The sequence below is a fragment of the Trichoplax adhaerens genome, genomic scaffold (genome assembly GCF_000150275.1).
Source record: "Trichoplax adhaerens TRIADscaffold_7 genomic scaffold, whole genome shotgun sequence".
Taxonomy (NCBI): domain Eukaryota; kingdom Metazoa; phylum Placozoa; class Uniplacotomia; order Trichoplacea; family Trichoplacidae; genus Trichoplax; species Trichoplax adhaerens.
In genome coordinates, this window is record NW_002060949.1 from 1,900,477 (window position 1) to 1,924,940 (window position 24,464).

General features: G+C 33.3%; 2 protein-coding genes across 2 annotated transcripts; one reads left to right on the plus strand and one right to left on the minus strand.

The window, feature by feature from the left end:
* Window positions 1-2,924: 2,924 nt before the first annotated feature.
* On the plus strand, window positions 2,925-10,342 carry TRIADDRAFT_57985 (uncharacterized protein; the record flags this gene model as incomplete). The annotated part of the gene is made up of 29 exons (XM_002113954.1): window positions 2,925-3,027; window positions 3,193-3,194; window positions 3,413-3,475; window positions 3,794-3,937; window positions 4,089-4,343; window positions 4,459-4,740; window positions 4,836-4,908; window positions 5,203-5,411; window positions 5,500-5,572; window positions 5,749-5,814; window positions 5,896-5,924; window positions 6,137-6,271; window positions 6,393-6,449; window positions 6,566-6,709; window positions 6,800-6,858; window positions 6,927-7,043; window positions 7,123-7,196; window positions 7,335-7,390; window positions 7,468-7,519; window positions 7,588-7,687; window positions 7,777-7,867; window positions 7,977-8,111; window positions 8,202-8,242; window positions 8,329-8,370; window positions 8,470-8,539; window positions 8,632-8,758; window positions 8,926-9,002; window positions 9,092-9,139; window positions 10,304-10,342. 29 exons carry the CDS (start codon window positions 2,925-2,927, stop codon window positions 10,340-10,342), a joined length of 2,763 nt encoding a protein of 920 aa, XP_002113990.1.
* An 11,983-nt stretch (window positions 10,343-22,325) lies between these two features.
* Window positions 22,326-24,141, minus strand: TRIADDRAFT_27741 (uncharacterized protein; the record flags this gene model as incomplete). The annotated part of the gene is made up of 4 exons (XM_002114273.1): window positions 22,326-22,571; window positions 22,712-22,850; window positions 23,160-23,326; window positions 24,010-24,141. 4 exons carry the CDS (start codon window positions 24,139-24,141, stop codon window positions 22,326-22,328), a joined length of 684 nt encoding a protein of 227 aa, XP_002114309.1.
* Window positions 24,142-24,464: the final 323 nt, after the last annotated feature.

The following is a 24,464-nucleotide window of genomic DNA, read 5'->3' on the forward strand; positions in this document are numbered from 1 at the left end:
GTCCCGATTACTAATATGAAAGTTACTTAACGAAATTTGAATTGGTATAGAAATGAATGATCTCTAGGATTTATGTAAATATTATTGAGAAGGTAGAAGTGATTGATACACATCAGTAGGTACTATTAGTTCTATTGCTCTCTTGCAATTCGTAGTGTTATCCTACTGTAGTTCCCCTGTCCCAATTACTTTTGATTTCTATACTGTATATAGTAACCATCCTTATTCGGTAAACATACTAATACGAAAGTTACTTAACGAAATTTGAAAAGTGATTGATACACATCAGTAGGTACTCTTAGTTCTATTGCTCTCTTGCAATTCGTAGTGTTACCCTACTATAGTTCCCCTGTCCCGGTTATTTTTGATTGCTATATATCATATTACAAAAAGTATTTCTAAGAGGATAATGTTCGTTAGTCAGCGATCTGATAGTTACTGAACCTCTGTTAAATGAGCACATTATCGTAAACCGTCAGTAAAGCGACGGGAGTTTGCACTAGTACTGTATAATATCTCCCATGTGACAGAATTCTATCTATACAAATACTTCAGTTCTGTATTTCTCGATTTTTCATACATACATATATATATATGTATGTAATTTAGAATAACAACCCCATATACAGTATCAATTTAGCCCGAATGCTAATATAGATCTACTGTATATCGCCGATATTCCATATATCTGGACATCTGATTCTCTCTCTCTATAATCTCTTATGGGAGAGAATTCGTCATGTATGGATTATCATTAAAATATAATCCGATTGAATACTTATGCAGTGTACAATATTGGTAAATATCTCTTCGCTAATAATACTGCAATTATACAAAGAGTAGACAGTAAATTGGAGAACTGAGTACTTAAAATTATATGTAAACAGTACGCGAAGTGGCCTAAGTGTACAGTACATACAGCAGGCCCAGCCAGAATAGCTCCGATTACTCAGATACTCAGCGTCAATAACAGTACAGTACTGTACAGTACAACGAATCAGGAAACTACAGTACACAGTAAAACGGGGGGTTTCTATACGGTACTGTACTGTATGTACAGTACAGTACCCACATTTGTACTGAAGTGTATTGGCATTTCGAAAGTGCTAAGATTAGTTTACAGTACGGTACAGAGAAATTTCATTTATTACTGTCGAGATTTTAAACTTCTAACCAATTTTACGCGAAAAGTATAGAATATCTAGAAAAATAAGAACCAAATTGGCATTCCTGAGTTCTTAGGCTACAACTAAGTATAGAATTTATGTAGCTTGGGCCTGATTGAACTTGCACAATTATATCTTTTCAGGGTGCCATCGAAAATAATCAGATTCTCTACACAACTGTACTCTACTATGGTTATAACATTGAACATTTCATGACCATGGACCATGGAGAAAAACTTCCATTATTTATTAATAATCAGATTCTGTACACTACTGTACTCTACTATGGTTATAACATTGAACATTTCATAACCATGGAGAAAAACTTCCATTACTTGTCTAGTAAAAAAAAGTGACGTAATGGAATCATTGGCCACTAGCCAAGTACAGTACGGTATAACCCAAGTCAAATAACAGCCTGGAACCAAAGGGTTCTAACCCAAGTCAATAACCCGGTATCACCAAGAAGGCGTGTTTTTTTTCCAATACTGTCTATTGTACTGTACTGTACACTACAGTACTTTTCTGCGCCACCGTACTGTACAACAGTACTGTATACTGTACTCCAAGCATTTTATAATCTGCCCGAGTATGACGTAGGCCCCACTGCTCCTTGCCTACCTGTGATTTCTAAAGTGGCACATTCTGCTTTCTAAAAATACTGTAAATATTGCAGATACTCCTTCAAATATGTTCAAAAGAAAGTCCAAAGCTAGTAAAGACAATGATTTAGCCAAAACGGTAAAAATAGAATAACCGAATGGACGATCTTACCTAAGTACTAAAGTTTACAGTTTTCAACGACTTTACAGTTGAAAACTTCAACTGTGCCTTCTATGTGTCTGTTGTATTACCAGTTAACAGTTATACTCGCACTCTTTCATTAGCTGTATACATACCATGAAAAATGTCGCTGTGGATTCATTTCAATCGTGTCATGTGTTAATTTAATTAAAAGAAATTTTGTAAAAATAACGCCAGTAACATAAATTGCCTATTTTGGACAGATATACATGTCTTACATAGGGTAAAATGCTACTACCATATTGAAGAAGGCAGTACTGACACTATTGCACCGGTCGTAATGTTCAATGGTTTAGTCTTTCAATGGAAAGAAGACTCACTGTACACTCTTTCTATAGTAGTATATCATAATATAATATCGTACGAATGCATTGGATTAATTTTAAAATTGTAGAAGTATATATACATACTGACAAATCTCAGTATAACGCTACACTTGAATACTGTCACCTTCTAATAGTATCCCCCACACCTCCATCATCTACAATACTGTAGACATTTGCCAATACTCGAGTATCTTGCCAAACGATGGATGCTTTCGTATTTATTACTAACTTACTTGTGGGCTATGAACCTCAGCAATTATAGTAATTCTGTACACGTGAAATACAATCGTGTACTGATGCCAGCTTTTGTTACTTTTTATGACTATTAACTAGTACACTCGTAGATATGAAATAGGTACTGTTTTGACTCGTACTGTATAGTGCGAACGTCTACTCTCACTAGTTAATTCACCAGTTAGGATATCTCTAGGTCAAGCCCTTTAATCGTATCCTATTCATCTACACGGAAAATAGAGTAAAGTAGCACAATGTATATTATAGATTTAACACACGGTAGTTATGAATTGTAAGTAATTTCCAGATAATGCAATGAACGAGTTCTTTTTCATGCACTTTATATGCATATATATATATACAACACGTATAATGAACACAGCTTGGTATTGGCATGGTCAACAACGATGATGATGATGACGCTAATTTAGAAGCTGAAATGGCTGCGATCGCTGGCATATCACCATCAAAAGATAAAAAAAAATCAAAGTCAAAAGGTACAGTACATTATTATACCCGCATAATAAACCTTCAGTGCACACTAATCATTATCTCAACAAGGTGTGGTGTATTATAAAACTTTAGCTATTCAACATACTTAGAACGAGTTTCGATGTCTAGATATTAAAATATTGATATCTCTATGATCGACTTTTTTCTAGAAGTAACCATCAATGAAATACAAAAAATGGCCGCTAAGAACATAATGGATATCGATGATGGCAACAATGATGATGATGATGATGAGATAGATCAAGCGGAATTGATGGTTAAATCATTTTTTTAATTAGTTTTAAATAGACTTCCCATCATTATAATATTTAGGAATATTTAACCACTATCATAAGCAGTCCATATAAAGCAAATTATTCTTAATTAAAGGATGAACTAAATGATTTCATTGATGAAGATGACGATATGGCTCACACGGAGACAGCAGTCAAGGTAATGATTTTTTGTATTTCATGTGGAGTGGTATAATTTCCACGTCACTTGTATCTTAGTAATTTATGTATAATGTCTCGTAATTGTAATTCCACCACACATTTGCTGAAAGTTTAAGCTTACATAATCAATTTACCGATATAAAAACTTAAATGTATTATTTTAAATTATAAAATAACGCTTTTTTACGTTCATTATTATTATAACTATTGAACATTATTACACAACAACTATTGCCTCTTATTAAGTACAGTATATGCAGAAATTGCAATACTAGTACATAAACATTACAATGAAGATGGTATATTGTCATCTTAGGCCAGTGATGAAGCAAAGTCTCTTACTACAGATGATACCTTAGCAGCTTTGCAAGATAGGAAAGCAATGTACGAAGCTGCACTAACATTTGCTACACAGTCCAATGATAGTTCACGTATGAGAAGGATTACTCGTGGCTTAAAGGTAATTTATGAGCCATTACGAAATCCTATCAGGATTTACCAATGTAATGATAAAAATCTTGTTTAGCCTTCGTATTTGCTGTCAAAATTTTAGTCTATTACAGTATAATGAAACACCTAAATAAACAATGTTATCATATCTTTCTATGCAGGATTTGGATTCCATGATTAAAAGTGCTTCTTCCGGTAAACTCATAAATTTGGATGAGATGCCAGGGCCTGTAAGTGTTGGTGTTTCGCCAGCTCGACCCAGAAGTGATGATAAGCCTTCAGAAACCGTAAAAGCTGAAGCCGATAACAAAATTCAAATATTAACTGAAAGACTCTCTCAGTATAAGAAGGCAGCGCTTGCTGCCAAGAAGGATAATAACATAGAATTGGCCAAGCAATTTCTAATAATTTCCAAGGTAGTTGCAGCTATAGTTACTGCTAAAATTTACAATAACCATGGTCGGTAAACTTAATGCTCAAACATAAATATTTAACTTCCCTATTTTATTTTCATTATGTGACTAAATACAGAAAATTGAGTCAATGCTAGAATCGGTAAAAGCTGGAAACGACATAGATATTTCGGCTTTAGACCCGCCTACTTACCATGCAAAACCTCCTTCGGCAGCACCACCAGAAGTATCACCTTCATCGGACCTACCTGCAAGCGATGAAACTCTTGATGACTCTGCAGCCCCAGTGAGTACGTTGGATGCTCTGACAATGCGGATACAACGGTTTTCAACTATTATTGAAGCAGCTAAAGAAGCAGGAAATGGCTCAAAAGTCCGTCGTCATACAAGACTTCTAAAGGTTTATTACAAAGAGAATTTTGTACATTATTTTTATACGTAAATTAGATATTGACACTATATAATTGATACAATATTGCGGTTTACAATTTATAGGAAGTACAAAATGCCATGAAATGTTTTAAACAAGGCTTATCGTATGACTGGGAAGCCGTTCCGACACTGCCAGGTCAGCAGTTTTGCTAGTGTAAAATATGGTCATACATTAGAAACTAAAATTCGCTCTGGAATACCTACGTATACCGATTGAAGTTATCTCAATTTTACGTCTTGCCTACGAGTTAAACTTTTTCGTTTGCTGGATCTGCTTTACTTATTATAATGTTGTATATGATACTGTTTTCATTTTGCACCATAACAATATTTTCTATCATTTGAATGGCTCGTTTATCAATTTTTAAGTTGATTCAAGCAGCTGATTATATATCTAGTAAACATGATACAAATGATACTGTATGCTTAGGACTTCCCCCAGTACCGCCACCCGATTCTGGAGAGTCAAACAAATCTAGTGTTACTGCAAGTCCTAAGAAATCTGGTGGTAATCCTGCAGCTCCTGTAGATACTATGGATGCATTACTCATGAGACTTGAAAAATTTGAAAAGGCAGTCGAAACAGCCCAAGAAAATGGTAATGAAGCAAAAGCAAGACGCTCTGGAAGGATTGTTACAGTTAGTCTAAATCAATCAATTAATTAAAATCTTATTGAAAGTTAAAATTTTACGCTTTACACTTACGATGCATACCTGATTATAATAGCAAATTCAACAAGCAATTGCACATCTTAAAGCCGGCAAACCGTATGATTGGGAATCTATACCGGAATTACCAGGTTTGATATACAGTATTACAGAAATACGTACCTATTGTATCCCAGAAAGTATTCTTAAAAATCATTCATATAATGCAAATAAATTCGTAATTTCGCTTATTGAAAAACGTCAAGTTGCATATAACGTCACTCTTTCCGAAGAAGTCACTTTTAATAACAACTTACATTTTTAATAGGTTTTGCTCCCATTCCGTTGCCCAATACAAGCCAGCAACCTGTTAAGGCATCTATTGAAGCTAGCGGTAATATAAAATCTCTAATTTTTTGCAACATAGTATAGCAATAATTTTCAGTTTCTCCTTTGTTATCTGTTGATTTTACAGCTTCTAAAGTCACTCCCAAATCGTCCCCCGTGAGTACATTACCCTTGTAGTACAAAATATGAACTATACTGCATATGCAGTGTATCTGGCGAAAATTCGCAAGATCTGTAATCCAGTGTATCAATTTTTAATGCTGCCTTTTCAAAAATATTCTGAATAAGATATTAAATATTATTACCCCTATGTAAGCTTGCAGGCTATTTGCTAGTATTTAAGAAATAATCTCTATTTATTGTTGTAGACTAAGATGCCGACCCGAAATCAGCAACAGCTGAAATTTCTCTTAGATAGACAACATCAATTCAAAGCTGCTGCTCTAGCAGCAAAGAAGAAAGGAAATATTGATACTGCCAAGGATTATCTGAGAAAAGCCAAGGTGCAAACAACTATTTATTTTCGTTACTTGTCATAAAATTTGTAAAGTACGATATGATATTTGTAGATGGCCTTACATCGAACTAGGATCCTAACACCTTTATTTGACTTATTTATTAAAGGGCTTTGATCAGATGATTGAAGCAGCTGAAAGTGGATTACCTTGTGACTTGAGCAATGTACAGTAGAAATTATATAGATATTCGCACAATTTAGCCTTCATACTCGAATCTTTTATTCAAGACGTTTTATAAATCATTACAATTTCTAATATCTTACTTGTGTTATCCTTTAGTTACCTCCACCACCTAATCTTGAATCAGACTCAAATCAAACAGCGGATAAGAATCAAACTGTCGATGGGCCTATTTCTGCTAGTGATGGGGATGCAAACGCCCTATATGAACGACTAGATGCTGCGATAATCAAACAGATGGAGGTTACTAGTTAAAACAGCAATCTAAATTCTCGATGTAGTTAAGCTCGTCACCGTCGTTAAAATTAGCGGTCATATTGTCTGTCATGATAGGTTTGCTTGCAAAATACTCAATATTATGCCAAACTGGGGGACTTGGAGAATTCAAAACGGTAAACAAAGAAATGTTCTATTGATACGTTCACAAAAAATAATGAATAATACTTATTATTTTATTTAGATACGAAAAACTAGGAGCCGAGTGCCGTATTAGTTTAGACTATCTTCGAAATTCAAAGTCTCATAAAGATCCAGTTCCACGTTTTCATTATGAAATTAAAAAATTCACCGTCATCAAGTTGGTATCACTTTATACTCTATACCAGAATTATATTTTCTTTAATTTTGTAAAGAATTTACTGTTAACATATCTATAGGTCCTTTTCGGAAATTAGTAGTTCGGAAGCCTATATTAAAGTATCTCGGTGTATTAATCTACCTCTGCCGTCAGGTAAAACTGTACAATCTAGAACTAAGTTGTCGCTTGTAACGTTCCAATTCTTAATTACTTGTAACTTGTATGTAGATTAGAGTCCAGTAAGCAGAAGCATGTTCTTTTTAAACCTATACTAACGAGTAGTTCTTGTAGGATACACCGCGAACGATTTCCATTGTTACGTTGCTTATGAATTTCCGTTCCCTTCGGTATGCCAAATTTACCATTGTAAAAGTTCGGCAATACTTACTTCTGATAACTTAAGATTTATTCGTAATTACGGTAGGATGCCCCTCAAAGTGGACGAACAAGTACTGTCAAGCACACAGTTAACCCAGGTAATTTAGGGTTATATCTTAGTTATAAATTCTTCCATACACTTGAATATTAATGTCAATGTTTGTAGAATTCAGTGACGAAATTAAAGTCAAGATTGATAGAAAGCAACGATCGCTAGCTAGAATCTTTAAGCGCCAATCATTAAAGCTAGAATTGCTTTACGAAAGGTGTTAACTTATCACTAACGCATTCATATTATAGTAGCCATAGTTCTAATTCTTATGAATGTCTACATATTTGATACGCTCAATCGTAGAGGTTTTCTTCAACGCGATAAACTATTAGCTCAAGCAAATATTAAATTAGCTGGTTTGGAAAGTAAATGCGAAGTTCATCAATGTGTTGATGTAAGAGGAAGCATAGAATAGTTCATTATTATAATGTTACCCATTGATGTAATTTAAAAGTATTTAATATACGTAATATACAAATTTTCATATATATCTGTCCTAACAGTTAATGGACGGTCGACGGCCTTGTGGTGGTAAAATAGAAGTCAGCATTCGTATCCGCGAGCCAGTTTCCGAAAAAGAAATCTCAGAAATTCAGGAAAGATGGCTCGTATTGGATACAAGCTCTGGAGTACCTCATGTACGATATTTAACTTAGAAAGCTGTGCATTGTTGACTCTATTGATATTGTAGCATTTAAGTACATAGTTTAAATTTGTATTTCATGTAGATTGAGAATTTAGCTGGCGCTGCATTGGCACCTTCAATCCGGTAACTGATAAGCTTTTAAACAGTGAATTTTCTGCCTCTAGCAGCTAACATTGTATCGTACTTACGAAAATATCGATTTACTATAGCAATAAAACTGCCAAAGCGTCTAATACCACTTCAGCTAAAAGGTTAATAAAAGTATCTAGTATAAGTTATCATCAAATGTTTAAATCATGCTGGATAACTTGCTAACTCGGAATCATTATGTTATATATTGTATCCACTAGCAGCTCAACAACTCCAAACTATAGTAGTTTAGCTGTGTTAAAATCTGAATGCCAGCGAATCGAAAAGCAGGTTTGCGTTTTACACTTGAGATAATGACGGTAGATTAGCAAGCTATAACTGATCGCATGATTGTATACTGAATTCAATACTTAACTTATTAGATGATAAGCATTAAGTCGAAAGGTACATCTCCTCCAAAGAACTTATCGACAGCATTGAAGCATTATAAGGATCTAGCAGGTGATCTAGAAAAGAAATTGAAGTCAGGAGGCGTGTCAGCCTGGAAAGGTAACATGACTACATCTTTAGCTTTGTGTTTCCTTTAATTTAAATCTTTATGGCTCTACGCTCACTAACCAATTGATAATAATTTGGTCTATACTTTAGATTTATACACGTATTAAGGTATCTAATATTATAGATTACTGTATTGATTCGTTTCTGTTCTACTGTAGATTATACCCAGAATCTGGAAAAGAAAATTCAGGAAGAACATGCACTAGCTGTCCAATTAAATACTCAAGGAAATAAGGTATACATGTGACGTACACGTATTTTATTTTTCTTACGATTTAGTTCATTTGATGATCCTTTTTACGTGAAAAATTATTTTAACAACAGGCCGGAGCAGTTCAAGCCTTGCAGCGTAAAAAGTTAATGCAAAGCGAGGTACGATACTCTCATTAATTACAAATTACTAACTTTTAGTATATTTCATTCAATAATTACAATAATATAACGACAATTTTACCAAATATTAAAACTATAGGCTGCATCCATCAAAGCCAAATTGAAATTGTAAAATCTGCAGTAAACATGAACTATGATTGGTATCAGTTAATGTATATACATATGCATTATTGAGTGTGCAAAATTACACACTTGGAAACGTTTGTTCTGAAACAGTATAGCACTGATATCACGACGAAAAGTGATACAGTATTTGATGCGTTCTATATATATCATTAGTCTACTATTCTGTTGTACAATGTAAAGCAGGGGTGTATTTTACGTATTTTTGGTAATCCTCAGACCCTAGACTATATATTAAATTGCATTTAAAATTAATTTGGAGCAACTTTTTAGATGAAAGACTCATTTCTTATGTCATGACAGTAGAATAAACATATGATAATATTTATGTTAAGTTGATAATTGAATGTGTTATATCTGTAACAAAGAAGGTGAACGAATAGATTTGGTCAGAGACTACTGAATACTCTCTAATCCAAAAATAATCACTTTCTCCTAATCTAAAAGAGAAAATAGAAAGCCAACGGACCTACAGTGCAAACAATGTGGAAGCTGATTCCACTATGTACAGTATTATACTGTTCGTACTGTAAGCTAGTTGAGCATTCCTTTCTTCTTTATTTTTAGATCGGGAGAAGGGAAGAAGTGTTCATTTTAGGGAGAGGAGTTGCTTAGAAGTCCCACCTTGGGTCCTGAAGATTTTGTTAGTTTACCAAGTAATGCAAACGCTTATATAATAACTAAGAAACTATTCTATGATCCAAGAAAAATTAAAGAAATTACTCTTATAACATATCGATGCTACTTTTTACGAGATCATTATCATCAAGTCGTTTATGGTATCCACCATGATCAAGAAAAAAGCGATTAACTACGGTTACGCTATATCGATTGAACTAAAAAAGATGTATTTGTTGCCTATCGCTTAAATTTATGTAGCATTTGATAACAATATACTGTATTTTATTAGCAAGACTAATAATATAATTATAATCATTTACCCACCATAGTTTCATGATGATAACCTATGCACGTTCCTATTTATTTTGCATCTCTAACACTACCATATTACATTAATAGATTGTATCAGCTAGACCAATGAAAGCAACGCCCTGTTAGCATTCCCTAGTAGGTTCAATAAATAAACTTTGTCGAATTTACGTTTACAAGGTTTGAGCGTACCCGATCACGTGCAAATGCACATTTTTTTTTATTAATAACTTCTCCGGTTGAAATTACTCACTTTAACTAAATGTAGCTAAAGTATACTAGCGTTGATTAAGTGTGATTTAAGAGTAAGCTTACAATTTCATCAGTACCAACAGCTGTCAATAATTGTAATTATGAGCCAATAGTAGGTACCATATAGGGCTCATCAAAAAAGTTATTAATCACTGGTCCTGTTTGATCTAATTTTAAGGTTGAAAACACATAGAAACGACATTTACTTGATAAAAGTCTCTTTAGAATTACTTCTTACCGCCGTCAATGCCTATATATTACTGTAATTTATGAATAGAGACCTTTATGCTTTAGCGGATTGGATATTATTTAGCAATTATTTAAGTTTCTGTGTAGATTGGTCAAGATGGGCCAGAATTGTTCAAAGGCGAAAAAATCAACGGTATCACCATCTTCATCAACCTCATCGATACCATCGCCGTTACCATTGCCTCCTCAATCCAATATCTTCATTGGCTTGTATGATTATAAAGCATTATCGCCGCAAGATTTAAGTTTTCGAAAAGGTGAGCCGCTTGAAATTTTAGAAAGCGATGGCGATTGGTGGAAAGCTCGATCGTTACATACTGGCAATGAAGGATTTGTACCGTTTAATTATGTTCAATCCCCTAACAGCGATTTAGCCAACCTGTAAGTAAAATCAGTTATCATTTTGGGATAATTTAATTATTGATGAAAAAAATATCAAGCCATAATGCTGTGTTAGAACACTTAATTTGTTTTGACCACCTTTCAACGCTATAACTGGCTAGTTCTCTAGAAACGTATTATATATTCAATCGTCAAGAATTACTTTGTTACCATTAACTATATCGACGTTATGATTGTGTAAATAAGACACAATACTAATTTTCCAACCTAAAACTAAGGTAGTCGTTGTTTAATCTTTCGGATTATTCTGACATTTACTGAGCAATAACCGCTAACTATAATCCTTATAACACTGTCGACGCACAGTTTAACGTAGTATTTAATATGGTCTATATCGAAAGACACTTTCGGAAGATTAAAATTATTTCTTGATACGGTATTAGCAGTTTCAATTTTCGTCGTTCTGCATCCCTTTCATTGACTTTAATGAAACCAGACTTTCATCCATTGCAACCTTCATTGAGCAAATTACTTACTATCCATACTTACAACCGGGAAATTTTTGAATAGAATTATATCAAAATATCTTTATAGCGGACATATACAGTATAACTTCTTATTTCGATAGCGTTAAAGTGAATCATTTTGTTGCTTTTGGCTATATCAGCTTTCGCCTTTTTGCATTGATTACAAGAATCTTCAGTAAGATAAGACCGGATTTACTGATTCTAATAGAATTCCTATTAAACCTTTATACTGTTTGAACTTGATTTCTGCGCAATCTACAGCTAATAATTGCAACATTACCAATGCAACTTCGAGCACTTGATGTTAAATAGGTAGTTGAAGTACTTTCACCGCAGAAGTCTACAATTTTAATTACTAAAGTAAGAAATAACTTTTAAATTACTTTTATCCGTCATCTTCCTCATAGTTAGAGGTTATTTGCATACTTTATATGATATTAACAGCATGCATAACACAGACATAATAATATTGTCATTATCATACTACATTGATCGAATGCAACGGGTATTCTTCTGACTTTTTTACCCGAAGTCGAATCATGAAAGGATATCAATTAGCCAAATATTCTACTTTGCTTGCGTGTGACCATTTACGAAGTCCGATAGAATTTATAGTATCCTCAAGAGACTATATATAATCTTACACCTATTTGACAGCCCTAAGTTTCGTAGCCATTAAGTTAAGCGTTTATCGATTAATCAATACGAAAATGTCTACCAATCTATGATTTTCCTTATCAGATTGTTAAACTGCTCAAGGACAACCATTTTACTCTTACTTTTACTACACTGTATGCGATATGAATCAGCTGTATTGAATACTCCATAACTATGCATAAAACGATGCGAAAGTCTGGCTAAAATTCAAATAGAAATTCGTATTGTCTTTTTCTTAATGGCCTTTGGTAAACTGGTCTAACTGGAATAAATTTCTATCTGATCGTGACCATCTATCTTTTGCTCTGCTTACATATGTTCTACGGATTTTCACGATAACTTAACTTTTCTATTCCGTAGTAGAATACTTAGCAAAGCGCTTTAGAGTATCGTAAAGATATTTTAAAGTTACTACAGTATCATAATTTCTTCAATAACTTCGGGTGCCTAAACCATGAAGAAAATTTTGATACTCTTCATGATTCTTCGGAAAAATTGACATTTCCATTTTTGTAACCATTAAACGATCATTTTTGTAATAGAATCTGTATAGTCGGAGGGAAGGCAGTTGAGTGAGGAAGACAATCAAAGGAAAAAAGAACCTTTAAACGTCTGTAACTAACTGTGAGAACTCTTTAAAGTCTATGTTAAAAGGAAAGCGTTTAATTACACCAACCAATAATTTCCCTCTTATGACATACAGTAGACCATGCAGGTAAAAGAAGAACCTGTTGAGTACCAAAAAAGAAGGAAAGCATTTATACAGTAAAAGCTATTGCCTTGGATTGTAACGGCCTTTCCCCCAAAGTATTCACTATATGATTACTTAACCTTTATCCCATCTGTTACTAACGTACGTCGTAAAATATCAATTCTTCTATTACGCTTAATGGCTTAATTTATATTTTTCGTAAATACAGTGCTTCATCTTTCATTCATCTTATTGCCTATTACCCCATGCATTATTGACTGGACTTAAAATTACTGTCATGCAACAAATAATTACAAAATCAACCATTATTAACTAATATATTTTTTTTTAGTTGGTTCTTTCCTGAAATGAAACGTAATGCCGCTGAAGTTCGTTTAATGCAACGTGATGTTAAACGTGGAGGCTTCTTAATTCGTCATTGTGAAAGCCAACCGAATCAATATGCCTTGTCTTTCCGTGCTGGTGATGTTATCAAACATTATCGTATTCGTAAATTAGATTCTGGTGGCTATTATATCAGTCTGCAATCGCAATTTAAGACACTGATTGAATTAGTGGAGCACTATCGACAAGCTAAGAATGGTTTATACTGTCGATTAGGAAATCCTTGTCTGCGAGCAGTTGGCCCAACACCAGGAATAGCCTCGGATGTGTGGGAAGTACCGCGAAATTCTATCAAGTTAACTAAAAAATTAGGGGCTGGCAACTTCGGTGAAGTTTGGTCTGGTAAATGGAATGGTACTACGGATGTTGCAGTCAAACAAATGAAAGTGGGTGCAATGAAAAGGACTGCTTTTTTAGGTGAGGCAGCAGTGATGAAAAAGCTACGCCATGATCATCTTATCCAATTATTGGCCGTCTGCTCTGATGGCGAGCCTATACTAATCATTACAGAGTTAATGGAAAATGGTAACTTATTAAGCTTCCTTAACACAAAAGATGGACATGCATTGACCGAAGAGTCCTTAATTAACATGGCAGCACAAGTAGCTTCTGGTATGGAGTACTTAGAGAAAAAGAATTATATCCATCGTGATTTGGCTGCTCGTAATATTTTAGTCAATAAACATAATGTATGTAAAGTAGCAGATTTTGGTTTGGCACGTTTAGTGGATGAAGATATCTATAGTACTAAAGAAGAAACCAAAATTCCAATTCGATGGACTGCATTAGAAGCTATCCTTTATAACCGTTGTTCAATTAAATCGGATGTTTGGTCGTTTGGAGTACTGTTATTTGAAGTAATAACGAAAGGTAAAACACCATATGCTAACTTTAGCCATAAACAAGTGATTGATTATATACAACGAGGCGAAAGAATGGATAGACCTAATTGTTGTCCAGAAGCATTATATACATTAATGCTTGCTTGTTGGAAATACGAGCCAGAAGATCGACCAACATTTGAATTTTTACATAATGCGCTTGAAAATTTTAGTTCGATGGCAGAATCAAGTTATAATGAGACTGAATTACCTTAGCCTAAGTTATTGGATTATTTAGGATATAAATTCATATTGATAGAGAAAACGCTAGAACATGGGATACAATTTTCGTGCTATTACAAGAGTTAGTCTACTCCATTATTATACAGTAATTTACTATAACAGATTAATTTTTTGGACAATGATTAATCATACACATACAATGTAGCGCATAATAATACAATTGCAGCTAATATTCAGCAATTATTATTAGCTCAATACTGACTTTGAATTACATCAAACTACGTTATCTCATCTCCTAATAGGTCACTAACCAATTAATGCTCTAAATTTAGATAAATGCATAATGTGCCGGATTAAACAACATGAGAATACATGTTGTAGTTGTTGCCAGCTATATTCAATTTTATTCTATTCAATGAATGCTTCAATAATGAAGAGACATCATATATTACCATGATATTGCCTTGAGTTTTTAGTTTGGCTACTGTGTATATAAAAACCAACTTTGTGAGCACAGCTAAGCAATAATGAAATAATTGTAGCAAGGTAGATAACTTCAATAACAACTAAGATTATTGGATAATCAGTTTAATCAGATATTAAAATGGATAAAATAGAAGATAACTTTTCTCGATTAGATCAATAATTGAAAAATGAATTGAAATTTCGGTACCAAGTTTGAATCAAATTGCATTGTCTGTCATTGCTTGCGATTGAAATTAGAATAATCTTAATATTGTTGAAAAATTCGCTATTAATGAAATAGGCTTCGGATCAAAATTTACAGCGAAATGCTTGGTGTCAATAAGAAATAAATCTTTAATAGGTTAATACGTAATGTCATGTTTTGTCTCTGTGAAGAAGAATACGCTCGCAATGGAATCAACTTTGCGGCTGGATAGTATTAACGAAATGCTTAAGAAGAACACATAAATATTCAAAATATGGTCATGATATCATACGTTATTTCGAAAGAAGAATATACATTCAACAGATATTATTTTCTTTCGTAACTAAGCTTATGACTGAACTAACCTTACACATGTAAAAATTTTCTTTGAATCATAATCTACTAAATTCTGTAGGAAATCGATTATTTCGTCTTAAAGATGGCTGTAATCTGAAATGTTACTTTGTCAATTTGATACCGGATCGAAATTTTCTTACTTATCAATTCTTTATTTAAATTTAACGACGGTATTTTCTTCTTAGCTTCGGTTATAGCTATCCCACACTAGAGTATCTTTAGATTTGATCAAAGCTTTATCAAGTATTTAGGAAGCTTAAAGCTAACGATTCAATTCAATTTAACGACGGTATTTTCTTCTTAGCTTCGGTCATAGCTATCCCGCACTAGAACATCTTTAGGTTTGATCGAAGCTTTGTGAAATATTTCGGAAGCTAAAAGCTAAAGATCGAATTCAGTTGAACGACGGTATTTTCGTCTTAGCTTCGGATATTATCTTTAAATTTGATCCTTGGTTTTTATGAAATACGGTACTTAGGAACTTAAAAGCTAAAGATTGAATTCTATTTAACGACTGTATTTTCTCTTAGCTTCGGTCATATCTATCCCATACTACATTGTCTGTAGATTTGATCGAAGTTTTCCATGAAATATTCAGGAAGCTTAAAGCTAAACATCGAGTTCCATATGACGAACATTGAATTTTACGATTTACATTCTGTATTTTGGATATTTCCCATATCAGTTGATCAGTTGTTAAGATGACAAAATTGATTTTGCCTAATAGGCCGTATCAATATGGCGGATAACACTTTTTTAATGCCTTCAAAGCGATAGTATATTCATAATTTAGCTTCCCTTAATTCTAAATAAGCGTATCACAGGTTTAGGGTTATCCTATATAGCACAACCTTGCTTGTGTAGTAATCAGGAGTAATTCCAATAATCGTACGCACAGTTATGCCAAAAGGATTTTAAAAGTATATCCCTCTTCCAACAACGTTTACTCGTAAAGCAATCTTTGAAAACTATGATTATGCCTGACTCATGCAGCTATATCATCATAATTTTAAAGCATGTCTCTTCTATCAAAGCTTAATGAGATAACCACTATGATATCAGGTTCATGTATAGTTATAATATAAAAAAATTTAAAAAGCATGTCTCTTCCATCAAAGCTTAGTGCGATCGTCAATAACCATCATGATATCAGACCCATATACACTTTACAATCTATTGTACAGTTACATCATAAAGAATCTGAAAGCCCTTCTCTCTTCCATAAAAGCTTCAAAACAATCGTCGACAAACGTAATAATTAATCATATCAGATTCATGTACAGTTATATCATTGAAACTTGAAAGCATATCTCTCGTTTATTAAATCTTAAAACAACCGTAGACATACTTGTAATGACACAATTTCATCCAAATTTTTTCGACTGCCATAGGCATGAATTATACCTGCCCAAATAAGCATTCTAAGTTTTCATCGTGCTGACTTCTAATTTACTCCGCATTCCTAAATAGTAAGTCAATCGAAAGCGAATTTATCAGGCGAGTTCTACCTTCTCCAATAATGAACAAAAGTACTGTACTCTTCTATCTGGCTTAAACACTACAGTTAAATATTCCAGTAGATAGTCTGTAGTACTGAATAATAATTTTGACGTAATTGCAAACATATCGGCATACTTAAATATCATAGCAAGTTTTTTTACCGTGGCCGTAATTCTCATGTGGCTCATTCACTTCTCCTTTACGAGATAATATTGGCATATTGACAAGCACTTGGTAGTCTAGATCTCCGATAAAAGACTGTAAATAATACCGTAGAAGTAAAAGAAAAGAAAAAGCAACTTGGCAAATTTTTCGTTAAATTGGAGCATCTTGTGGCCTAATTGTCAGCTTAACTGCTAATACATGGGTGCATGTTCGTGCAAGAAAAAAAATTCTCCGATTTCGCTAAAGAGGTTGCGCTCGGCATCAGTTGAGGATGCAAAAGTAGCAGCGTCTATGCAGCGAACTATGCTATCCTCATTATCATCGGATATTTATAACGTCTTTGTTGGTTTGTATGATTATAAAGCATTATCCCCGCAAGATTTAAGCTTTCAAAAAGGCGAGCCACTTGAGATTTTAGAAAGCGATGGCCAATGGTGGAAAGCTCGATCGTTACATACTAAACATGAAGGATATATACCATTTAACTACGTTCAATCTTCTCGAAACGATCTAGCAAATCTGTAAGTTAACTGTGCTATTTTTAGATATATAGTAAACTATCCACTCACTTTTCCATCGGATAATTTATTCTACCTCAGTTTTGCATCTTTAACCACTTCTAATAATATCACTTTGCCATTTTAATGTGTTCATTCGAGTCAATAAGATGAAGATATCAACTGTAGTATCGGTATTAAATTCGATGATAAAGTAGAAGATGTTTTATAATTCTCACGTCAGGAGTATTTAGCATAGGGTGGGCGCAATGAATGTAATGACTTTTATCCATGAATGAAGTATACGAAGGTTATCATGCAATTATCTTTCTAAATGATTCGTAGCAAAATAGTTTTGCAGGGGATGAATTTCTACTTCTTAGTGATTGTTACGGTTAGATTAAAACTATCAGCGTCTGGAAACTATAACAGTAAGCAAATTGTGCATACGTATCTACTGTACATTGTTGTTGGGTAAATCCTGAATTATCTCTTGATCCTGTAGCTACACATACTATAGAAATAAAAATCGTCCAAAAACTAGCTATACTATCCACTCTTTGAATAAATGATTTATCCCTTAAGTTAATTAGATAGCTATTAATTTTATGGCTTAAGCTATTCACTGACCAATACTTAAATTAGTATTCTTGCCGAATACATTATACTTCGAAAGTTTAGCAAGGTAGAAAATGATGATATTGAAATAACATTAGAAATCGTCGATCCTTTTTAGAACATGCAATATAACCTAAAGACATAATATGCATATATGGAATCACTCAGTAGAGAAATTCTCTAAACAAAAGACAACTATTTCGCAGTAACATCCTGTACTTTTGCTATAGCTCAAAGGAAAATCTAGGATATTTTCATCTCTCATGAAGAAAATTTCGCTACTGATTTTTGGATAGACTGATAACTTCACTGTTACAGCAGAAATGATACAATTCGAGGAAAAGCATTTGCTTGACTAAAATGATTTCGTCATGTTCAATAGGATATGAACAACTGTCTTTATTTATATCATAAGTATGAATTCTTTTATATAGACTTTCCATTCAATCTTGTGGTAGAGCTAGTTTCGTTCTAATGGACTATGAACTGGCTATCCCTCTCTTATTTACTTTTATTAAGAATCATACATCCTTATACCAACATACGCACACGCCTATGGGCTCAGTTATTTTTACCCTAAATCTCTTTGCGATAGTATCCAATAATTCTAATTGATAGATCAACTGTCTATCCTCACGTATCACTAATTTGCATTGCAAAACATTAATTTTTCTATTGCTCTTAATCGATATTTCGTAAATACCATACCTTTCGTTCATCTTATTGACTAGACTATTTTTTATCTCTTCCTCTTAATCATCAATATAATCATGCAGCAAATGATTACGAATCTTGCATTACTGACGATGAAAGTATAACTTGCAATTTATTAATTTCAGTTGGTTCTTTCCTGAAATGAAACGCAATACTGCCGAAATTCGTTTAATGCAATGCGATGTTAAACGTGGAGGCTTCTTAATTCGCCCTTGTGAAAACCAACCAAATCAATACGCCTTATCTATCCGCGCTGGTAATGTTATCAAACATTATCGTATTCGTAAATTCGATTTTGGTGGTTATTATATCAGTTTGCAATTGCAGTTTAAGACGCTGATTGAATTAGTTGAATTCTATCAACGAGGTGCGAATGGATTATACTGTCGATTAGGAAATCCTTGTCTGCGAGCGGTTAATTCAACGCTGGAGCAAGCCTCGGATCATATCATAGAGTTAGATGCTACTCCCCAGACGTCTGAGCCGGATATTTGGGAAGTACCGCGAAATTCTATCAAGTTAACTAAAAAATTAGGGGCTGGCAACTTCGGTGAAGTTTGGTCTGGTAAATGGAATGGTACTACGGATGTTGCAGTCAAACAAATGAAAGTGGGTGCAATGAAAAGGACTGCTTTTTTACGTGAGGCAGCAGTGATGAAAAAGCTACGCCATGATCATCTTATCCAATTATTGGCCGTCTGCTCTGATGGCGAGCCTATACTAATCATTACAGAGTTAATGGAAAATGGTAACTTATTAAGCTTCCTTAACACAAAAGATGGACATGCATTGACCGAAGAGTCCTTAATTAACATGGCAGCACAAGTAGCTTCTGGTATGGAGTACTTAGAGAAAAAGAATTATATCCATCGTGATTTGGCTGCTCGTAATATTTTAGTCAATAAACATAATGTATGTAAAGTAGCAGATTTTGGTTTGGCACGTTTAGTGGATGAAGATATCTACAGTACTAAAGAAGAAACTAAAATTCCAATTCGATGGACTGCATTAGAAGCTATCCTTTATAACCGTTGTTCAATTAAATCGGATGTTTGGTCGTTTGGAGTACTGTTATTTGAAGTAATAACGAAAGGTAAAACACCATATGCTAACTTTAGCCATAAACAAGTGATTGATTATATACAACGAGGCGAAAGAATGGATAGACCTAATTGTTGTCCAGAAGCATTGTATACATTAATGCTTACTTGTTGGAAATACGAGCCCGAAGATCGACCAACATTTGAATTTTTACATAATGCGCTTGAAAATTTTAGTTCGATGGCAGAATCTAATTACGATGAGACTAATTTGCCTTAGTCCACTGCTATTATTTATGCAGGACGCGATTTACTATGACGGATTAATTTCTTTTACAAGAATTAATCATATAATTTACTGATAGACCTTTATACATTTGATACTCTAAACCTAGACACTTGTATAATATGTCCGATTAGCTATTCTTAAACAACACGAGTATGCATACATGTTGTAGCTATTGCCAACTATATTCCATTTATTCTATTCAATGGATGTTTCAACTTCAGCAAAGGTCACAGTATATTATTACATAGTCTGTTAAATCAATAGGCTAATAAAAGTGATAAAATACTCTGTTCAAGACAAAACTTCTCCGTTACTTTAAGGATTGAAAATTGACTTAAAATTTAAGTGCCAAGTTTAAATCAAATCGTATTGCCTATCACTGCTTATGATTGAAACTAGAGTAATCTTAGTTTAATTGAAAAATTCGTTATAAGTAAATGTTCTTACCATCTAATTTACATCCAAGTAATAAGGAAATGCTTGACATCGATAAGAATTCAAATGAATTGCTTAAAATATAAATAACGTAATGTTTTATTCTATAAATAGAAGTATATATTTAACGGATAATGATTCTTTTCCTAATAGTATCCACGACTGCAATAATATTATACCCATAGAGGTAAAGGCTTTTTCTTTTTACCGCTATGGTTGTACTGCTAAAAATTTCCTTGAAATCATTTCCGTACAAAAATACTTATGACATTGGATTGCTATTTTATTCTTAGTAGTAGCTATACATTTAGGACGTACCTTGTCATTTTCGTAACCGATTAAAGCTCTTTCTAAAAATATCATTCAGCAATATTGCTTAAGTCAAGCTTTTTTGACACAATGAAGGAATAAAACATTAGAGTATGCGGGTATTAATGATAACCGCAATGCTACTACACCTTTTGGCATATAGAATTCGTTTCATGATATCACCTACGATTATTCACTGGTAGTTTATCTAACAACTTACCCCATCGCAATTAAGATATTCACTATACAGAGATCGAACAGCAATAAGTCAAATTCTTTAAAGGTTCATTTTATTTTGGAATGATGTTGATTAACTTATAGTAAATTTAAATATGCTCTTTTTGCACGATATAAAATCTCCGTACAATTATCTTTATTACTTACAACTATCATCATAAACAATGATAGAATTAGGTTTTAGAGATAAGATATTATGATTTAAAGTTCAATGGAGTTGAAAGCACATATTGTAATTAATTTTCAACAAGTTCGTTTAACGAGAATAATATTACTATACATATTCTTGCATAAGGGTAACTTAATGCCAAGTTATAATTCTTAGAATAATATTAGCATCTTTCCCAATTGTATTTTATACCTATCTATACCATATAGTCATATGGTTCAGACAAAAATCGAATGATTGGTAATAAGATTAGAATTGATACAATATGTTAACCTTTGCTATCAGATAGCGTTAATAAGATGCCATGGGCAGTGGTACAATATAGGAACTTAGAGTGAAAAATCTTGATCGTAACAATTTAGTACGTACTATAAGGATCAACACCACCTGCAGACATCATGAGTAATTGCTTAGATGGCGATTGAGAACTGAACAAGTTCTTCATCTCCTTCTTCTGAAACCCATTACTACGATACGTTTCTCTATTAATTAATGCTTTACCAGGATTTAAATCCGGTACCTGATAAGAATTCATAGCCGATACCTTTGAAATCATATCAGCTTGCCTAAATGCTGCAGCCCTGGCTAATTTGATGTTAGTTACTGGAACAGGTACTGCACTATTTAAATATTCTGATGATATTAAGGCAAAATTTTGCTGGTGCGGTTGAGTTGGCTTTTTCTTTTTAGAAGTTTTATTGCTGTTGCTGCGGTTTTTTTTTAGTTGCATTTTGGTTAAGAATTCACGCGCAGTCTGATTTACTTCTTTACCATCAATGATTCCTAAAGAAATAAATTAGAATTATGATTTAATACTTGTAGCTACATTTTTGCTTCTTTAAGAATGATAATGGAAACTTATGCACAAATATACTACTAAATTACTTAAATATAACATTGAGTGGTAGAATAATTACTGAGATAATCACTTACCAACACTACTTGGACAAATAACTAGCATTTGATCTCTATATCTTGACTTTTCACAGATAGGATTACCGGTTAGGTCGATTGTTGTTGTCGAAAACCAGGAACTAAATGTTCTTTTTAAAGTCTCAAAATTACTGATGGTATTATTTTTAGCAGTGAAATAGATTAAATTTTCAAAGCCATAAAAATCTGCTAAATTGTCTAAACCATTTCCTGATATATCCAAGACTTGCACTGATCTCTATGTAAATTTAAACAAGTGAATGTGGTTATTTTGTTGTAAACGTACGCGTATTGCATTCACTTGGATTTAATATTGGCTGACTGATATAGGAAATATTGAAGGTCAAGTCCACCGAGTAGTTTATATTGAATGCTTACACGTATTGTTGCTAGGGATCTTGGATCAAATAAGAGTTTTTCGCCTGGTGGTAGGCGTTGATTTTCAATACGCAATTCAATTACGTTTGGAAGTTTCTCTAAGCCTTCTAGTACCGCAATTTCATTTCCACCAAGATAGCTGCAAGAAATTAAAATGATTAACATCACTTTCATGATAATCAAGAATTTTATCTACATGAAATACTGGTATTATAATACAGTACTTCAATAGAGGTTTTGATAATGACTTATATCGATTTGTTACATGCTATGCCTATAATGATCTGCTTTAAAACGCAAATAACTAACTGTGATTGAATAGATGATATTGTTATTCAATCTTTATATCATACAGTACTTATTTATTCGCTCATCTAATATAAGTCCATTATATAGTTTCGCTAAATGTTATTTTCGTATATTTTAAGATAAAGTACAATAAACTTACATTTTCGTTAGCTTCTTTAAAGAATGTAAGCTGGGCAATTTCGTAATGTTATTATTTTGCAAGTATAGATGAGTTAAGTTGAAGAGATTAATCAGCTTATTACAGTTCTTGATATGATTATCGTAAAGGTATAAGACTGATAAATTTCTACAGGCAGCAATATTTTCCTATAATCAAAATGAGATTGATTGAAGCACAAATGTTAATAAGAAATAATGTGATCTTCATCTTATATTCACAAGGACTGCAAAATATTATATTTAATAGCGTCTTATAGGGATCTGGGACTTGAAAGAGAGTTACGCAATCGATGAATTAAATGATATTAGAAATAAAGTCAAGCTAATTAGAAGTATTCTACATACGAGTGCTTTTAAAGTAGCATACGCCTAATTTACTGCATTTAACCGTAAATAACTGTATCGTAGGTATATGTAGTGATATCTCAGGTTAATACTATAACAATATCCTAATCATAAATGGCGATGGCGTATCCGCATAGACAGTTAAATTATACAGATTTATGGTGTGCTTTTGATCCTGTTTTAACATAATTATGACCAACCATTGGACATTTGTCATAATCCAAAACTTATAATTTGATCGGTTTCCTTCATACGAGTACTTTTGAAGAAGTATACACCTAATTTATTTTATTTAATCCTAAATAACTGTATCGTAGGTATACGTAGAATGCTACCGTCTGTTAATACTATAGATGTATCACCATCGTAAATGACGATCCTATATTCGTACGGACAGCTAAATCATACGGATTTGCAGTGTTTCTGATCTAGGTTCAACATAATTATGACCAACCATTTGACATTTTTTATAACCTAAAACTTACAATTTCGTCTATGTTTTTCTCATTGCAATAGGCATGTGTTATACGTCGCGTAAAATGTTGCAAGCTTTCATCACGTTGACGTCTAATTTGTCCCGTATTCTTTAAAATTAAATCAGTGGTTAATTTCACCATACTGGCTGACTTTTAGTACATCGAATTATTATGGTACTTTCTTTGAAAATTTAGGCAGACACTCTTAGCTTCGATATGAAATACTATCTGAGGAATCTATAGAAGTAATTTTATATAGGCAACTATGTCATACTGTATATCCTAGATATCACAACAAGTATACTGTTACCATGATGATGTGGATTCATCACCATAGCAACCGCTAACTTAGAGTAATCAGTATGGGCAGTGATTCAGCATACTAACGAGCGTGCGCTCTTACCAGCTATCGTCTACCAATCGCTAGTATTATTCCAATGACGTAGGTCTAAACTATTCGTTAG